General features: G+C 38.5%; 1 protein-coding gene across 5 annotated transcripts in view; it reads right to left on the reverse strand.

The window, feature by feature from the left end:
- The window catches only part of NKAIN2 (sodium/potassium transporting ATPase interacting 2), a 571961-nt gene that overhangs the window by 20919 nt on the left and 534575 nt on the right, over positions 1-16467 (reverse strand). For all 5 annotated transcript variants that reach the window (XM_048065587.2, XM_066994333.1, XM_066994332.1 and 2 more), the window contains one exon: positions 3599-3659. In XM_048065587.2, the coding sequence (XP_047921544.1) occupies positions 3599-3659 (61 nt within the window). The remainder of the gene's footprint in view (positions 1-3598; positions 3660-16467) is intronic.

Raw genomic sequence — 16467 nt, forward strand, 5'->3', positions numbered from 1 at the left:
AGTGTGAGAGCACTGCTTGGGACTGCAACGAGAAGGAGAGCAGCTTCCACTTTAGTCCTCAGTGCAGAATTAACCCAAAGCAGACTGTTCTCATGAGAGGTAGTGCAGACTTGTACTTTGATTTAGGGGGTCTGTTGCTGGATTTATTTAGTGTGTGGGTGATTAAAACCCCAAGGCTTGCTGACTCAGTCTTAGTTATGACCCTGATTTGATCATTGTATTGTTCCGTTCTTAATCCTTCAGTGGGGTTAGAGCAGGTTAATCTTAGTGAAATGTTTGCTTAATTCTTCCCTCTCTCATTTGTTCTTTTAATAAAATCTGCATAAAGAACAGAGAAATAGTTATTCTTTCAGCTTGTTCCAATTATTCTGAGAGCAAAGCTAATTCAGCTGAAGTACTTTAAGAGCAACTTGATTGTGTTTCTACGGCTGAGGCTCCATGCCAACAGAAGATTGCAACAGAAGGCACCTTCTGTGCTCCTGAGCAGTGCTGATGCATTCCTCTGGTTAAAATCTGGAACGTGCCCGTCTGGCTCTTAGAGGTTGCTTGACTTTTTCTCTTTTTCTTTGTCCACTCTTGCAGGCTTAGTGTTCCTGCCTCTTCTGCTTCTCTTCCAGGCAGCTGTTGCTCCCATGACCCATTAGCAAAGTAGAAGAAATGGAGCTGAGCATATTGATATTCAGCATGTCCATCATGAGTACCAAAAAGTTTTTTCTACTGATTCAGTCTCATTTGACCATTAGACAGGACTTGGTGCCCCTTTGGTGAGGCCTGATAGGTTTGTCCGTATAGTCCTTTGTGCTTGGCAGCAAGGCCAATGTGTATGGGTGGTCCTGAAAACCAGAGATCTAGATTTCTTTCTCCTGTGATGCCTGTGAATATGGAGGTGGCTAAGAAGATGGCAGAGACCCTCTGCTGTTCTTCCCAAACCATTTCAGAAGCTGGGGAAGCATGTCAGGGGTGTGGGAGAGTTGCTTTGTGGTGACTGGTCTTAGAGGATCTTTCACAGTTAATACATCTTTAACACACAGAAGGAGCACCAGTTGCCAAACTGCATGCAAGTACAACCCTAACCTCATCCTTTACCAGGTATGGATACAGAGCAGGTGTTGGTGGGCAGCACGGTAAAGATTTTTCTGCTGAGCTAGCAGAAATGTCCAGCAAAGCTGGGGGAGGGAGTACACCGTGGGCAAGAAGGCTGTCTTCATCCCTCTCTGCTACAGATCCTGCTCCATAGCAGCATGCTAGGGTGAGAATCTGAAAAACTGTAGACTATGGGAGGAGAAACACAGCTAGAGCATATAAAGAGACCTCAGACTAAAGACCTGCATGTGCAGGAAGCTGTAGCAATGGCTCTGGGATATATGTACCTCTTCTTGAAAGTTTTTCTCTTTCACACTTCCTTGGTCTGCATGAGACAACACCATCCATGAAAGTACTGAGGAAGTTATGATTACCCATCTTCCTATGGAATATGCATACTAAATAACATGGCATCCATAAGGGATACATTACATCCCAGAGGAGTGTGATAGAGCAATGTGTTGACAAAAGGGAGGGAAAGGCAAAAAAACAGATCCAAGAGGAAATAAAACATTCTGAAATCAAACCTGGTCAGGGGGATATCTGTATGGGGTGCTCTCAGTAGAAAGTAAGGCCACTTTAATTTTATGATACCTCAAGGAGCCAAATCTAGTCTGAAAGTTGTTACAGTGTTGGGATGACTCTGCCACTGAGTTCCCTTTAACATTTTTTTTTTTTTTTTCCCCCATCCAGGCTTCCAAAACTCACTGGCAGCAAGACTACGTGGGCTGTGCTCATGCAGGCTACGTTGTGCTGAGTAGGGTCTTGCTCCAGTGAGGCTCTTCCAGGCAGCTGAGACAACTCAGCAAGGAGACAGGGCCTGGCAAAGGCATACTAGAAAAGTAATAAAGGCCTCAAAATGGGTAAGACAACCGCAAGAAAAGGTTCAAAGAAGCATGATAATCTGTGGCTTCTGAACACCAGGGAGCTCCCCTGGCAGTGAGCAGGAAACAATTGCATATTGGTCGCAGTGCCTTGCTGCCAGGAACGCCGTCTTACAGCCCACAGGAGAGATCTTCCAAACATGCTCTGACTTCTGTGCCTGTTCATTGAGCCAAGTCACCAGTCCCTTCCTCACTTTTTACTTATATTACACCCTAAAGCATTACAGAAGAATGAAAAAGATTTAAGCCCTCGGAAGAAAAGGCAGGATGGTATTAAAAGAGATTTCATTTGAGGGGCGAGGAATCACCATCCTTTAGTTCTGTAAATAGAGAACACAATAAGCTGGAGAATAAGAGGAAGCATACATGACTTGGGTCCATCACTAAGAAGACAAGACATATTTATGGCACATCCCTGCTCCACACACTTGTCCCAAGCTCTTTTTACTCTTATGCCTTCCTCACCTCCACAGAAATACACACACAACCGAGAGGAGCATCATCTGAGAGACCTCCAAAGTGTAGTTTGATTTCAGCACTAAATCTTCCCTTGACGGCTCACAGTGGCGCTGCATTACCCGTAGATTACAGGGTTTCAGCTGTTTTCTACATGCAGCAGAGTACACAAAAGAACCCCCACCAGCCCTAGCAGTGCTCTCAGTCAAATAAAAGCCCTTTAGCTTCCTGTTGCAAAACTCTCTCTAGGTTTCATGTATATTTTATCAAAGTTACATGCAGTTCTGATGCTTCTGAAGTGCTTTGGTATGAATCCCAACATGTACAGAAATGCTGCAGTGGCCCTTTTTAAAAAATCAAGGTTAGAGTAGAGAAAAAATGAAATGGCTTGGCTCCATAACATGTATTAAGAAGAAATTCTGCTCAACAGGCTTCTATTGACATAAATAAGCAGAAGAAACACAAACATACATCTTTATGAACTCATTTTGTTCCTTGTAATTGTACCCTGGGAACAGCATGAACAAAGAGGAACTCCATGGTTTCACCTCTCATAAATGAAGGTCCTGCAATGATCTAAAGTTATTTCTTGCCAGAAGTGCTTTTATAAGCCAACACAGAGGTCAACATAGAAGAGCTATACCCTCAGTGGTAGCCTATTACTGCGAAGATAGTTAACAGTCTGGAATAAGAAAAATGAAAAAGAAAAGAAAAGAAAAGAAAAGAAAAGAAAAGAAAAGAAAAGAAAAGAAAAGAAAAGAAAAGAAAAGAAAAGAAAAGAAAAGAAAAGAAAAGAAAAGAAAAGAAAAGAAAAGAAAAGAAAAGAAAAGAAAAGAAAAGAAAAGAAAAGAAAAGAAAAGAAAAGAAAAAAGAGGTTGGGTTTGCCAATTGGGATTTTTTTTTTTTGGTGTGTGTGTCTCAAGATAAACTGTGAGGTAAAAACAATTACAACGATCTATTCAGAAGAAAGGAGTGTGTATTTTTTCAAGCTACATTTCATGACTCCTTTGTCTTCTAGGCATTTGGAAATTATAGATCAAGATGGATGGACAGAAAACATGTTCTGGCTACAGTATAATAAGACATTTAGGTTCAAGTCAGCAAGAGCCAGCATAGTGGAAGGGTGATTTAAAAAACAGAATTCATTTTGTATGTAATAAAGCTTTAGTACTTACAGCTGTCCTCTTCTTCAGTAATACATTTCACAACATAACAGGCATAGATGAAGCCCGCCAGCTGAAACAAAATGCAATAGCGTTAGATTTAAAACAAATACAATAGAAAAACATGAGTTGGTTTTAGAAAAACAACAACAGAAACTACAGAAATAACAAACTTCACCAGATTATATTTGATGAGGTAATTATCTTTTTTTTTTTTTTTTTTTAACAACAGTTAGTTGTAATAATGAGTGAATTTCCTTATTTTATGTGGTTCTTTTGGAAATAGTCAGGAGTTGGCATTTTTCTTGAAAAACAAACCCTTCCATAAAAATTCCAGGAAACTGATAGAAGATTTTCCATTACAGCAATAGCTTCTTTTTAATTATTGAAAACTAGGAAACTAGATGGATGGTTAGGTGGATGGCAGTTTAACAACTGCAAATGTGAATGTTTATGTCAAAGTCAGATTTGTTTGCCAACAAAACTTAATCCTGTAGCAGAACTCTGCTTTTTTAGCAGAATCTTTTCAACAAAACCTAAGACAAAGTCATTTCACTTGTAAACCATCTTTATAATGATATTTTATCACTTGAAATTAGGGCTGTGGATCTGATGTAGAGATACTTTCCTGTCTCTCCAATAGCCCCCAAGCCTCAAGACATATCTGTCAATTTGGATAGGTCTGGATGTGTTTGCATCAGTATCTCATGCTGTAGGTGACAAATTCAAATCTTGTTACCTCCATTCCTCTCCCAGAACACGCCCAGAAGTGAATTATAAACAGAAATAACAGAATTTAAAGAAATTGAAAACTGGAGTGTTGCTTGAGTACCATGGCAGACTGCTTATTTTACACCATCACTTGAAAAAAAAATTTAAAAAGGGAAAAAAATGGCCAGTATCACACATGTCATGAGCTAAGTATCACATTAGACCTCTGTTAGTCCTTCCACTAAGCTCTGTTGGCTGAGAGGTAACAACCATACCAGAAGCAACAGAACAGCATCATGTGCCGTGTGTTGCACTCTTTACATGGCTTCCCGTACATATAGGTTTGGAAAGTTTTCTCTAATGATTGTCAACTGTTTTCCATCCTTTAGCTTTTTGCTGAAGTTTGCATGGTAGGTAGTCAAAGGAATTCAAGTTTCGTCTCCTTGTAGTGAAAAGTGAGCCATAATGTTCAAATGTGTTATTCCTGTACAGATCACCTCACAGAGATTATTCATGAGCTCCGAATCCAACTGTAGAGTTTTGGAATTCATTCTTTATTTGGATAATAAAAAGTACCTAACGGCTCCAGCTAGGACTGAATTCTCTGTGTGCGTGATGCAAAAAAAACCAACACATAATCTGTGGTTGAGGGAGATTATGATCTTAATTTCAGACAAACTAATGAGTGGGTCATGCAGTGACATGTGGGAACTATGTATGATTAAGAAGAGTGGTTAGTGCAAATGCATTTGTTTATTTATTTATTTAACAAATCCAAGGCACTTCTACAATCACTGCAGGGTTCTGCATTCCTATCACCATTAATTTTAGCTGTACATGTGAAATTCAAACAAATTTCCTCTGTCTCTTAGTAGCTTCATATTGCAGGCAGTGACTGTGCTCAATTTACTCCAGCTTTTACACAGGTGTTTCTGGTATTTCTGTCAATTTTCTCTATAGAAATTTCTCTACCTACATCTGTATATGTGAGATACAACTAAAGAAAAAAAAAAAAAAAAAAAAAAGCCAGGCCCAAGATTTTTGTGAAGAGATTGAGGCTTGATTTGGAGACCACACTGCAGCCAGTACAGATGTTGTCTACTAACTGCTTAAGCTCCTGTTGGGAGCCCAGAAGTGGCATTACAACAGAACTAAATCATTAATTTTGTCATTTACTATAAATCTGCCTTATAGTGCTGCTGCGAAGATTTTACACCTGGGAGAGATGACATATTCGCTGCTGGACACAAAGAACACAGTGTACCAAGAACGGTGGTGTTCAGCTAATATCAGCATTTCATTCCACTTTATTGGGCTGCTCTTTCCTTTGTTTTTTTGGCTTCAAGACAGAGGGCTAATTTACTCCACTGACTTATGCCCTACATAACCCACCAACTTCAATGACATTACATGAGGTTTAATCCAGCAAAGAATTAGGCACAGCAAGGTTATTCATTAATGATTCCATTCTTGGATGTGAACCTTGGCTTAATATTTTCTCTGTTCTCTTTTTACAGACCATCACATCCAAGAGAGCTGAGCAGTTGCATCTCTAGTAGGCAACCGCAGTGGTAAAGCTTTTCTTGTAATACGGTTCAATACTTTACTATCTGTGAAAACACCACAAGTTTACATGTTATTAACTAAACTTTTCTCACAAAACACAGCAAACAAACTGTATCATAATCTGTTCTTACCACTAATCTTTTAATTGTATTCAGTTGCATCCCTTAAATGTCTGGGGAACTCTTGATATGTAAGTAAATCCTACAGCATTTCATCACATGAGTTTGCTGATTAAAAGAGTGCTTTATAGCTAGAAATTGTTCTGTTTTAAATACAAATGGTAGTTTGTTTCCCTTGAAATAGTAAGAGTTTTAAAATAAACCTCATCTTCCCCCACATCTATCCAATCCTCTGCTTGGTACACATAATTTTGTTTTAATTCGAACATCACATTATTTCCTTCCTTCCTTCCTTCCTTCCTTCCTTCCTTCCTTCCTTCCTTCCTTCCTTCCTTCCTTCCTTCCTTCCTTCCTTCCTTCCTTCCTTCCTTCCTTCCTTCCTTCCTTCCTTCCTTCCTTCCTTCCTTCCTTCCTTCCTTCCTTCCTTCCCTTCCCTCCCTTTCTTTCTTTTCTTTCTCTTTTCTTTCTTTCTTTCTTTCTTTTCTTTCTTTCTTTCTTTCTTTTCTTTCTTTCTTTCTTTCTTTTTTCTTTCTTTCTTTCTTTCTTTCTTTCTTTCTTTCTTTCTTTCTTTCTTTCTTTTCTTTCTTTCTTTCTTTCTTTCTTTCTTTCTTTCTTTATTTCTTTCTTTCTTTCTTTCTTTCTTTCTTTCTCTTTCTCTTTCTGTCTTTCTCTTTCTGTCTTTCTCTTTCTTTCCCCTATACCAAGCCATTTGTCCTTTATCAATTCTGATCCAGTGCTAGTCATTCAAGATTTTTCATCTAATTGCATCAACAACAGAGGGCACTCACTGGAAGCTGGGGTTCAGAACTGAAAGTGGTGATTTTTATTTTTAGCATGCTCGATGGCCTGAGCCTGTGGTGACTACAGAGATCTCTGGGATAGGGATATGCTTCCTGCTCAGTGGACTCAGGCTTCATGTGAGAAGGGTAAAGCTTACCTGTGCACATGGCAGAGCTTTCCTGGGGACCTGTCAGCTAAAATTGTTAAAGAATTCTCACAGCAAAGAAGGGCTCGCATGAAATTTGCCACCATTGTTATAGTACAAGGTGCATTTCTTTGACCTTGTTTCTCTACTAATAACACACCACAACCCATCTATATATAGCACAATATATGTCAAGCAAATTTCAAACAGAACACTCACTGAACATACTCCCTGGAGAAGATGTGGAAAGGGAAAACAAACAAACAAACAAACAAAAAACAAATGATAGAGGTTAGTCACATTAATTAATATATTCCTGGAAGGCCCTCAAACAGAGCAAAGCTGAGTGTAGTATAAGAATTACACAAAACAAAATCTTCCTCATTCAGTATTTTAGGAGGATTTTTGCTTTATGTGAGAAGGATGGGGATGAGTCCTTAGAAATAAAGAAGAGAAGGAGCCTGTTTGTCTGAGAAAATCAGTTTAAAAGTAGTAAGGTTATCTTGGAAACTCTTTTTTTTTTTTTTTTCCTATTCTCTCTCTCTCTCTTTTTTTTTTTTTTTAATAAATACTTTATTAACCAGACTTTCATTTATAAACCATGTAACAATAAAAATAAATAGATGCAATGAATAGAATATCAGATCTACATCCCTGACCCTCCCAGATTAGGTGTCTACATCTGTCTCATTCACATTTTAACACTGTAGTATGGGCCTTCAGAGGAGAAGAAGCTGTTAGCATTTCTGCTCATTTACACCTGTAATGATTTGTGAATACATGTTTTTATGAATCTCATTTCCTGCAACTTGAAAATAGTTTGCTCTTTACTACTCTCCCCAATATATTCATATGAGAGTATAGTTAAACACTGCTCTTTCTGAAAGTTACACACTGCCCATCCCAGCGTCATCTCCCTGGGTGTTACTTTGATGGGACTTAATGACTGTCTTTACTTAAATACAGGGGCAGTTGCACAATGGACTCAAACAATTTTTTATTTTTTTAAAATCTTTTTTTTTTTTTTTTTCTTGTATAAACACCTTGATAAAACCAACGTTCCTTCTGCCAAGGAAAAATCAAGACAAGCAACAGCCTAAAAAATGTCAGCAATGTAATAACACTACTAAAGAGATGGCAATTAGATTAATTATGGAATTGAGATAATACATCTTATTCCCTTATTACGGTCAGATAAGGCAAAGAAAAAACTGACTGAATATTCCCTACTCAAGTCAGCAGTGTCCTGTTACACTGCTCGACTCTTATCAGATCCTGAAATTTTTGTGAGTATAATTCCAGACTTGCTGCAAATGTAAAGTGTTGTGATCAAACTTAATCAGAATCAGTACTGATCAAAATCCTGTCTTGCTATTTTTTTCTCAGTTCTGTTACGGAGATTAATGTTTTCATACACTGTAAATAACATCAGATTTAGGAAAATCTGAGAACCCATCATTCCTGGTCAAGGCCCCCACCCTTCCCTCTTTTAAAGCAATATCTAGGTAGATACTTATCAGGAATTATCTTTATTAAACTGGACACCTGAAAAAAAAGTGACAGGAAGGAAGAAACAAAAATTAAAAGTGGGTAAGATCTGAGTGAGATAAGGTCATAAGGAGAAAGCTCAAGATGAAGACAAACAAGGGTTATGGAAATAGCCCATGGACTTAGCTTCACTGTATGTGAGTGTTTTATTCTATAAAAAAGGCCATAAAGATTTTGTTTTCTAAAGCAAAGATGTTACAGTATCTGCTGAAACAGCTTATGCCAAGGTGTCTATTTTTCCTGGTTTTACGACCTTGGCAAGAAAACAAAAACAAAAACAAACAAACAAACAAACAAAATACAAACAAACAAAAAATCTGCAACCAAACCAAACCAAAAAAGCTTGTTCAAGCAATAATAATGCAGAATTACCTGGAGGTTAATTTTGGCCCTGGAAACTGTATATTGCCAAACTGTGATGTTACATTTCTAGCCATATCCAATTCAATCACATTTCTTAAATTTAAAGGGGGGTGCACACATAGAGCCTTTATAATGTTGTGTGTTTAAGGAGCTAGGCTTCTTTAAAATGGATTTTTGGAGGATGTATATATATATATATATGTACACACACACATTATGGAATAACTGAAGAAGTGGAGAATTACTACATAGAAAGCTTCCAGTGTATTGCTTCTCAGAAAAATCATGCTCATTATTTGGCAGATAAGCTGAAGCAGAGTATTGGTAGAACTAAATCAGTGCCATGATGGTTCTGACGCTGCTCCCTGCAAAAACCTTTTCAAGCATGATTTCACTGCCTGCAGCATTGGTGAGTGAGCATCAATGCTAGAGTTTAATATAAAACTCAAGCTATGTTCCATGGGAACTGCGCGGCTGAGGTACAGTTTTATTTATGCTTACATTTACCATTTCCAGAACTCTGTCGTTCCTCTAAGTTTAACTGTCATGAGGAGCATTGTAAAACTGTTGATACTAGACCAGATTCCTGATGGGGAATGTAGGCTATATGGCCTTGATGTCATTATTCCACAGAATTAACAGTCTACGTATTGTCTGAAGAGAATCATTCCTTGATAAGGAAAAGCACCTTTCTTCTGTGCAAAAATAATTATTGAAAAAAGACAATGCTAAATTACTATGGCCACCATGATATTTAGTGGACAATCAAGAAATTAAATAAAAATAAATAAATACAAAGCCATAATTTCTTAACATATGTAATTGTCAAATAGTTTTTCTTTCCTTTCTTAGTCTGAAAGGCGTCCAAGATTTTTTTTTAACATGCACAATATAATAAGAATCATAAATACAGATAAATCTAGACACACTGGAAAACAGAAATGTGATAAAAAATGCATTTATTTCAACCACAGCATTGTAATCTTTGTTATATCAGCTGTCTAGGTGGTGCTTAGCATAAAGCCTTTATTTATTTCTCAGTGGACTATTCAATTTTCTGGAGATTTCCTTTTTGTATAGGTATTTGAAGATCATCATGAAGACCTGCTAGAATGTTTTTGTTTGAAATGCTGCTGGGCGCTTGAGAGCGGTTCTGTCGTTTTCAGGGTAACTGTTCCCCCAGCGTCTTCCCTGGCAAACTTTTTCACCTGATGAATGGAAGAGACCACAGGGGCACTGAAAATCACAGTACTGTGGCTTGTCAGATAAGAGCTGTGAAAACCTTTAACAACAGATGAAAGCAGGACATACTTACCTGTTTTGAAGCTGTATTACAGACACTCAGCTTGACCCAAATTTTCTGAAAGTTTAGCAAGACTTTTCTGCAAATCTGACCTAAAACTTTCTGGAAATCTTACCACTTCCATAGGTATTTCAGTCTGATTTATGCTTTTGATAACCACATGATATTTGGCACTTTTCCACGATTTCTACTCACATCTAAAGAAAAGGATGTACTTTTTCCTACTTCAGACATCAAACACAACCCAAAATGTAGGGGCTACCAGCTTGTATGAAATGGAAGTAGGGGTCCTTTATTGCCAACCTCTATGTTAACTGAATGGCAGGGCATCCAGTAGATTTGGCTCAGCGTTGAACCCTGCATCTCTGCTCCCACAGGTGAAATGCTCCACCTGGGACTTTGCTAGACTCCCTCGGGAAGCTGAAGCAGGCATATTGCAAGGGGCAGAAGGGAGGCCATGGCAGGCTGACCTGTGTTAATCCCCACATCACCGCTTCAAGCGGTGGTAGGTCTGGGAAACCAGGATCAAATTCTCCACCAGCCTTATTCAGGAGATGCTGGCTGGAGCTCAAGTGCACATTGCCCCGTTAAGGCTGAGGCATTAATGCTGAAAGGAGAAAAAAAAAAAAACTATTAAAAACTAGAAAACTTTTTTCTTTTATTTTCTGCTATTGTGGAACTGTCTCCACTTTACCTTTCCTCACTTGATTAGGGTTAAAGGATATTTTTGGTTACGTGTATTCGTAAATTCTATCTAAACTGAGGTTGTGGGAAGTCCTGAAATCAGAAAAATCTCTTTCTGTTTCCTCTCACACTATAGCTCTGCAGCCCAACCTGTCACTGTTAGAACAGAGTTCTGATTGTAAAGGGGTCAACAGTTTGCAGTGACTGCTGTTCGCATCAAAGGGATTTAGCCATTAGAGTTGTGTAGAGTGGGAAAAATCACCCCATTTACTTTTAAAACAGGGCCAGCTGCCTCTATCCACTCTGCAACAGCAAAACAACAAAACAAGGAATGAAGTTGAAACAAAATACTAAAGTAAAAGGCTTTAAAATCCGTATCACCCTGGCCATTCTGTAATTAATAGGAATAGATTATTAAAGCAAGAATCTATATGTGTCTATATGTGGCCTTTGCTCTGAAGGTTTTATAGCAAGAAAACTTTTATGGGAAAAAACTTTGGACCTTTTTCTCTTCTTTCTTGTCTTCTGGGAATTCTCTGCAATGGTTTAATCATCTGGCTTTGGTATCTGACTGCCTTTGGCAGCAGTAGCTTTTCTTATCATTATGTCTAACTGTGTGTCACCTTTTCCAGACAGCCATAGGATTAAGATAAGAAAAATTGGTTCTTTATGCAGCAGATCTAACAAAGCCACAGATTGCTCACAGCCCACCAAATGAATGCCTAGCATTTTAAATTGAACTGCATTAGATGAAATAGTTGATTATCAATGCTACTCACTCTTTTGAGGGGCAGTAGGAAAAATATATGCATGTCTGAAGTTTGTATAGATTGCATAGGGGGAAATATTTTGATGGTATAAGATAACTGAATTCCTGATAAACAAACACGTATGAGCGCTCCTGTTCAGTGTAAACCCACCCCTCCATGTAAAGTCACCCATATGGCACCTTGATGGTGTGACTGTGAACACAAGGCCCTCAGATCTGGGAAACAGAAGTGTTCAGGGGAGAGTGAGCACAGGATGAGAAGGGAGTAATATGTTGTTGTGACTGCCAGTTTCTCAAGATTGTGGCCCACCATGAAGACTGTGTAGAGTAAAAGTTCACTAAGGTAGCAGAGGTGATTTGCTCTTGTCCAAAGTCATATGTTAGGCTACGTCAAAGCAATGCTATAACATAAATAGCAAAAGCGAGAACATTTCATCAGAGGTGAGAGAGACTTTCCAGTAAAGGCTGACTATTTCCCCATGGTGCTATTTACTTTCCCTGTGATAATCTATTGTTTATTTGAAGGCATTGATGGCAGCTGAGAATCAGTAAGCTTCATGGGTACACAACAACTTCAGCTTTACCCTGGCTTCTTGGTGGTGGTCACAGTTTAACAGCCTAATGATGCTTTGATCAAAGTGCTTCTGTGATGGCCAGTGATAACAGTGTTGATGAGGAGGACTGTTGTATACTATGCAAAATGCACAGCTCAGCTGAAGAAACTCTTCAGCAGCAGTCAAGTTCATTATTTTAATTTACAAAAAGAAAGCCAAATATTGCATACATTGAAAAAGCTCTAGATAAATAGGGCCTGAAGTGCTAAAACCTAATCAGTGACTGATTGTTAAAACACAGTAACAGTCATTCACAAGCCAGGTGGGAGCTGTGGACTAACAGCAGAGGAATAGACTGATCTCTTTGGCAGTGCCATCAGCAACAGAGCAGCCAGGAAGGTGGCTAAGACAGGGGGAGGCTTTGCCTGACTGTCTGTGCCTGTGCACAGAGTGGGAAGGCGGGATATCCTCCCTGTCTGGCAATGTACGCAAGGCAGAAGAGGGAAGAATGAACTTATTTTAACCAAATAGCTCCCTCAAGCCTCATGCTCTCGTGTAAGGTAATAGAGGTATCTCAGTGAAAGTACAAAACAGTTTACACGGTGGGGCACCACATCATTGCATCTCCCTAAGATCTATACATCTAGCAAATGCATTGCTTAGCACAAACATTTGCTCTAGATGCACAATATAACAGCATTAAGTGTCAGGGGGGTTTCAAGGTCAATAAAACCTCTTCCTGTGGCATCTAATGTTTAAAGTAACTGAACTCAGCTCATGTTTCAGTGCTATTTTTCCTCACAGCATCAGGCTACTGTAGGCTTTTTCCACCTTTGTAGTCTATAATAAAAGATATGTTTCAGTGCTACTTTCTCCATTCAGCAAAATAAGCTAAGCGGGTTTCGAAAAGCAAATGCCAAAGTGCTTTGTGAAACCTTTCCTGCCAAAGGAGAACCACTGGAGAGTTTAGAGGAATATCATACCATGCAGCCTAGACTGATACGAAAAGATTTGACCCTCTACAGCCTCCAAGGAAGGACAATTTTAATTCCATGACCAAAGGCACCTTTTCCCTGACAGCCCTTCTGGTAAAGGGCAGGGGATCACTTCCTTGTTTATTCAGCATGAAAAATAGTGATCTCCTTGGCCTGAATGGAAATAGTTTGATGGCAAAGGTCCCAGTCACAGCCTGGGGTGGAAGAAGACATATGAATAAATTTTGCAGTACGTGTGACCAAAAAAACTTAAGCCAAAGATTCCAGTAACATCATATCACATTAAGCATTTTGGAGGAACGATGAATTATAAAGAGAGAACATTCTCGGAAAGGCCGTGTCCTCAGAGTCTGTGCCTCGTTGCAGAGAGTTAAGTGGATGAGTTATATCTGACAGTTTATGAACCTTGTTAATATAATGCAGTACCTGGGAGTGTGCCAGCCACAGTGATCAAGGAAGTCTAAATTAGACCTCTGCTATCGGCAGACATCAGATGCCTGTTTAAAACTAAATGTTTCATCTGAACCAGCCACTTCCCTCATTATCCTCTAAAGCAGTGATCTTCAGCTTGAAGCTCTGAAGCTCTATATGGCTCTCAGTAGCCAGCATACATCTCTTCCTCAGGTCTCAGTAAGAGGTTACTTAACATGCTGATGTGAAGCTGCTCTGGTAGGAAGAACACAAGTGACAGCAGTAATTTGACATGTTAATCTCTCATGAAAAATGTGAGTTTTGTGTTTATTTGTGTTTTTAAACTTGTAAGTGTTAAGGCCTCAGTTCTGTCACCTGTTCCAAGCTTGGGTTACTCTGGGCCAGGGTGACCTTTGGAAACCCATCCAGCAGCAGATTAGGATGTCTAGGCCCCTGCAAGAGTGCATAAGGAAAGGTGAAGGGAAGCTTCTGAACCAGCAGAGAAGGACAATTACCATCCAACCTCCACACTGGCAGTGGACTACAATGAAGTGAGGGAAAAGGACACAGCTATTTCCCTTCTGCTCTGGCAGCAACACACAGAGTAGCCACCATACTGGGACAGCAGCTGTGCTCCTTCTTTGTGCATGAAAATGCTCTATCTTTCTCCTTGCCTCTGGAAGCTCCCTCCTCTGTGATACAGAGCCACAGTATTTCCTAATACAAACTTTGAAATGGTGTATTAAACATTTTTTTTTTTTGAGTTTCATTTACAAAGTCTGTAAAATGGACATGATAAAACCACTTTTACCAGGGCACTGTAAGGTTTCATTCGTCTTTGTGACTTTTGCTTTGAGATTTTGGATGGCAAATATTAAAAGTGCTAGCTTTCTATATTCTATTCTACATTGTTATTAACCAATTATCATAATACTCTGCAAAGAATAACAGAAATGTCTTAATGTTTTATATTTAATATTGTTTTTATTTTTTAATATTAAATTTTTAATTTTCTTATATTGTCATTTTTTTTGTAGTTCTCAGATTAAACTCTGTCAGAGAATAGAATCTTACTGGATAGAGATTTTGTGTTATTGGCTTGAACAGATGTACCACATCTTTGAAAAATGAAAGACAATATTATAACCTGCTGAGGGTCAGAGAAGAAATGATTCTTAGATGTTTGGTGCTCCTACATCAACAGTCCAATGCCAAAATTGAGAAGTATGACCTTATTTCATCTGGTTCTATTGCCTTAGCAGAATAAAGGGAAGGGAGGATAATTTAATTGGCAAGACATAAGAGAATGCAATATGACACTGCAGCTCACACAACCATCTTTGAAGACAGCCAAGCTGTGCAGCTGCATAGCAACACTGAACATGGTGTAAAACCAAACCATGTCACATTTCATGAGACTTTTTTTCCTGGTTTCTTATATATCCACAGAAAGCGGACAAAATTCTATTAATATCTTTAAAAGTTAACGAAAGAGGTATGACTATTTTAGAGAAAGTGTGCATAACAACTGAATTACACCCCTTAGAATGAACAAAAATCCAACTGTTGCAGGTCAGTCCTAATCATGTCTCCAATCTAAGAGCTTTCATCTTGAACGTTGTTTATGATTCAGCTCATTTTCAAATACCCAGGTAAGTGATGCTGGTTAGCAGCAAACAAAGATGTACCTACTAGGAAGCATCTGGAGAATATTCCAAAAGAAGATGAAAAACCGTAATTGCAGGATAGTGCACTGGAGAACTGCTTGGGGGAAATGAAACAGTACCTGAAGGCATGAAGTGTGTTGTCAGAGAGGCAGGAAGGGTTGCCAGTGGAGAAACAAAAAGAGACAGACAACTCAGACATCCTGAGTTGTCCTTCATTTTTCACTGGTGCCCTAATCGTAGAGTGTATCACCTAATGTGAGTAAGACAATGCTGTCAATTGAGAGATATGTCCATGCTATCTAACAGATGTTGAATACATCTGTTATATTTCTGGACACCTTTAGTCATCTACTGACATGCAAGAAAAACTGCAGTTTGGTCCTGTTTCTATACTGCAGTGTGTAGATTTTTAGTTTAGTAAAGCATGAAGACATTCTGCTTCATTAAAAATCATGGATTAGGAGGTTAAGCTAGTTATTTTGAATGATTATGCAATTATCAAGTAAATAACTAGGGATTTACAACATTACTGAACTAGGATATTTATTTCCGAAACCATTCTACATTACAGTATAGACAAAACTAGGTGCCTTAACCAACTGGTTACACTCTCAGCATCCTCATCATTCCTTGCACCACCGTGTATATCACATCTGCAGCACCATGGAAAATACCTTTTTGTATAATATGTGCAGTTAGCATATAAATAGTAGAAAACAAACAAGCAAACAAACAAACAAAAACACAACAAAGCAAAACAACAAAAACAACCAAATCTTACTTTAATAATCTAAAATGTAATATAGTCAATAAAGTATTCTTAAAAACCTTGGCAGTAACAGATAAACCTGGAAATATCTCTCTGTTAAGAAGAATGAAGACAGAATTTGACAAGCAGCTGATGATGTTTCATGGAAAAAAACTCGTTTTGAGATAGCGAACAGTCCTTTCCAGCTACTTTGGTCTTCTGCTTTCCACAGTAACAGGGACAATTGAAGCAAATATATGTATGTCCTGCTGTTATTATTCACTGTAAAAAGTGATTACTCCAATAGGCCACATATCTGCAGAAAAATAATGATCCATTTTACCAAATTCTGCTCTGTGATTTAGAAAGTTTAACAGAAAGTTTAAAAAGTTCTTTAGAAAGTTTAGCAAGTTCATCAATATTTATACCTACACAAGAGAAAAAAATTAAGCAGAGGGGGCATATATTTCTTATAATGTAAACCTGACTTAGAAGCCCCATTTTAAATTGACCAAGGG

This window comes from Anser cygnoides, chromosome 3 (genome assembly GCF_040182565.1).
Source record: "Anser cygnoides isolate HZ-2024a breed goose chromosome 3, Taihu_goose_T2T_genome, whole genome shotgun sequence".
NCBI lineage: Eukaryota > Metazoa > Chordata > Aves > Anseriformes > Anatidae > Anser > Anser cygnoides.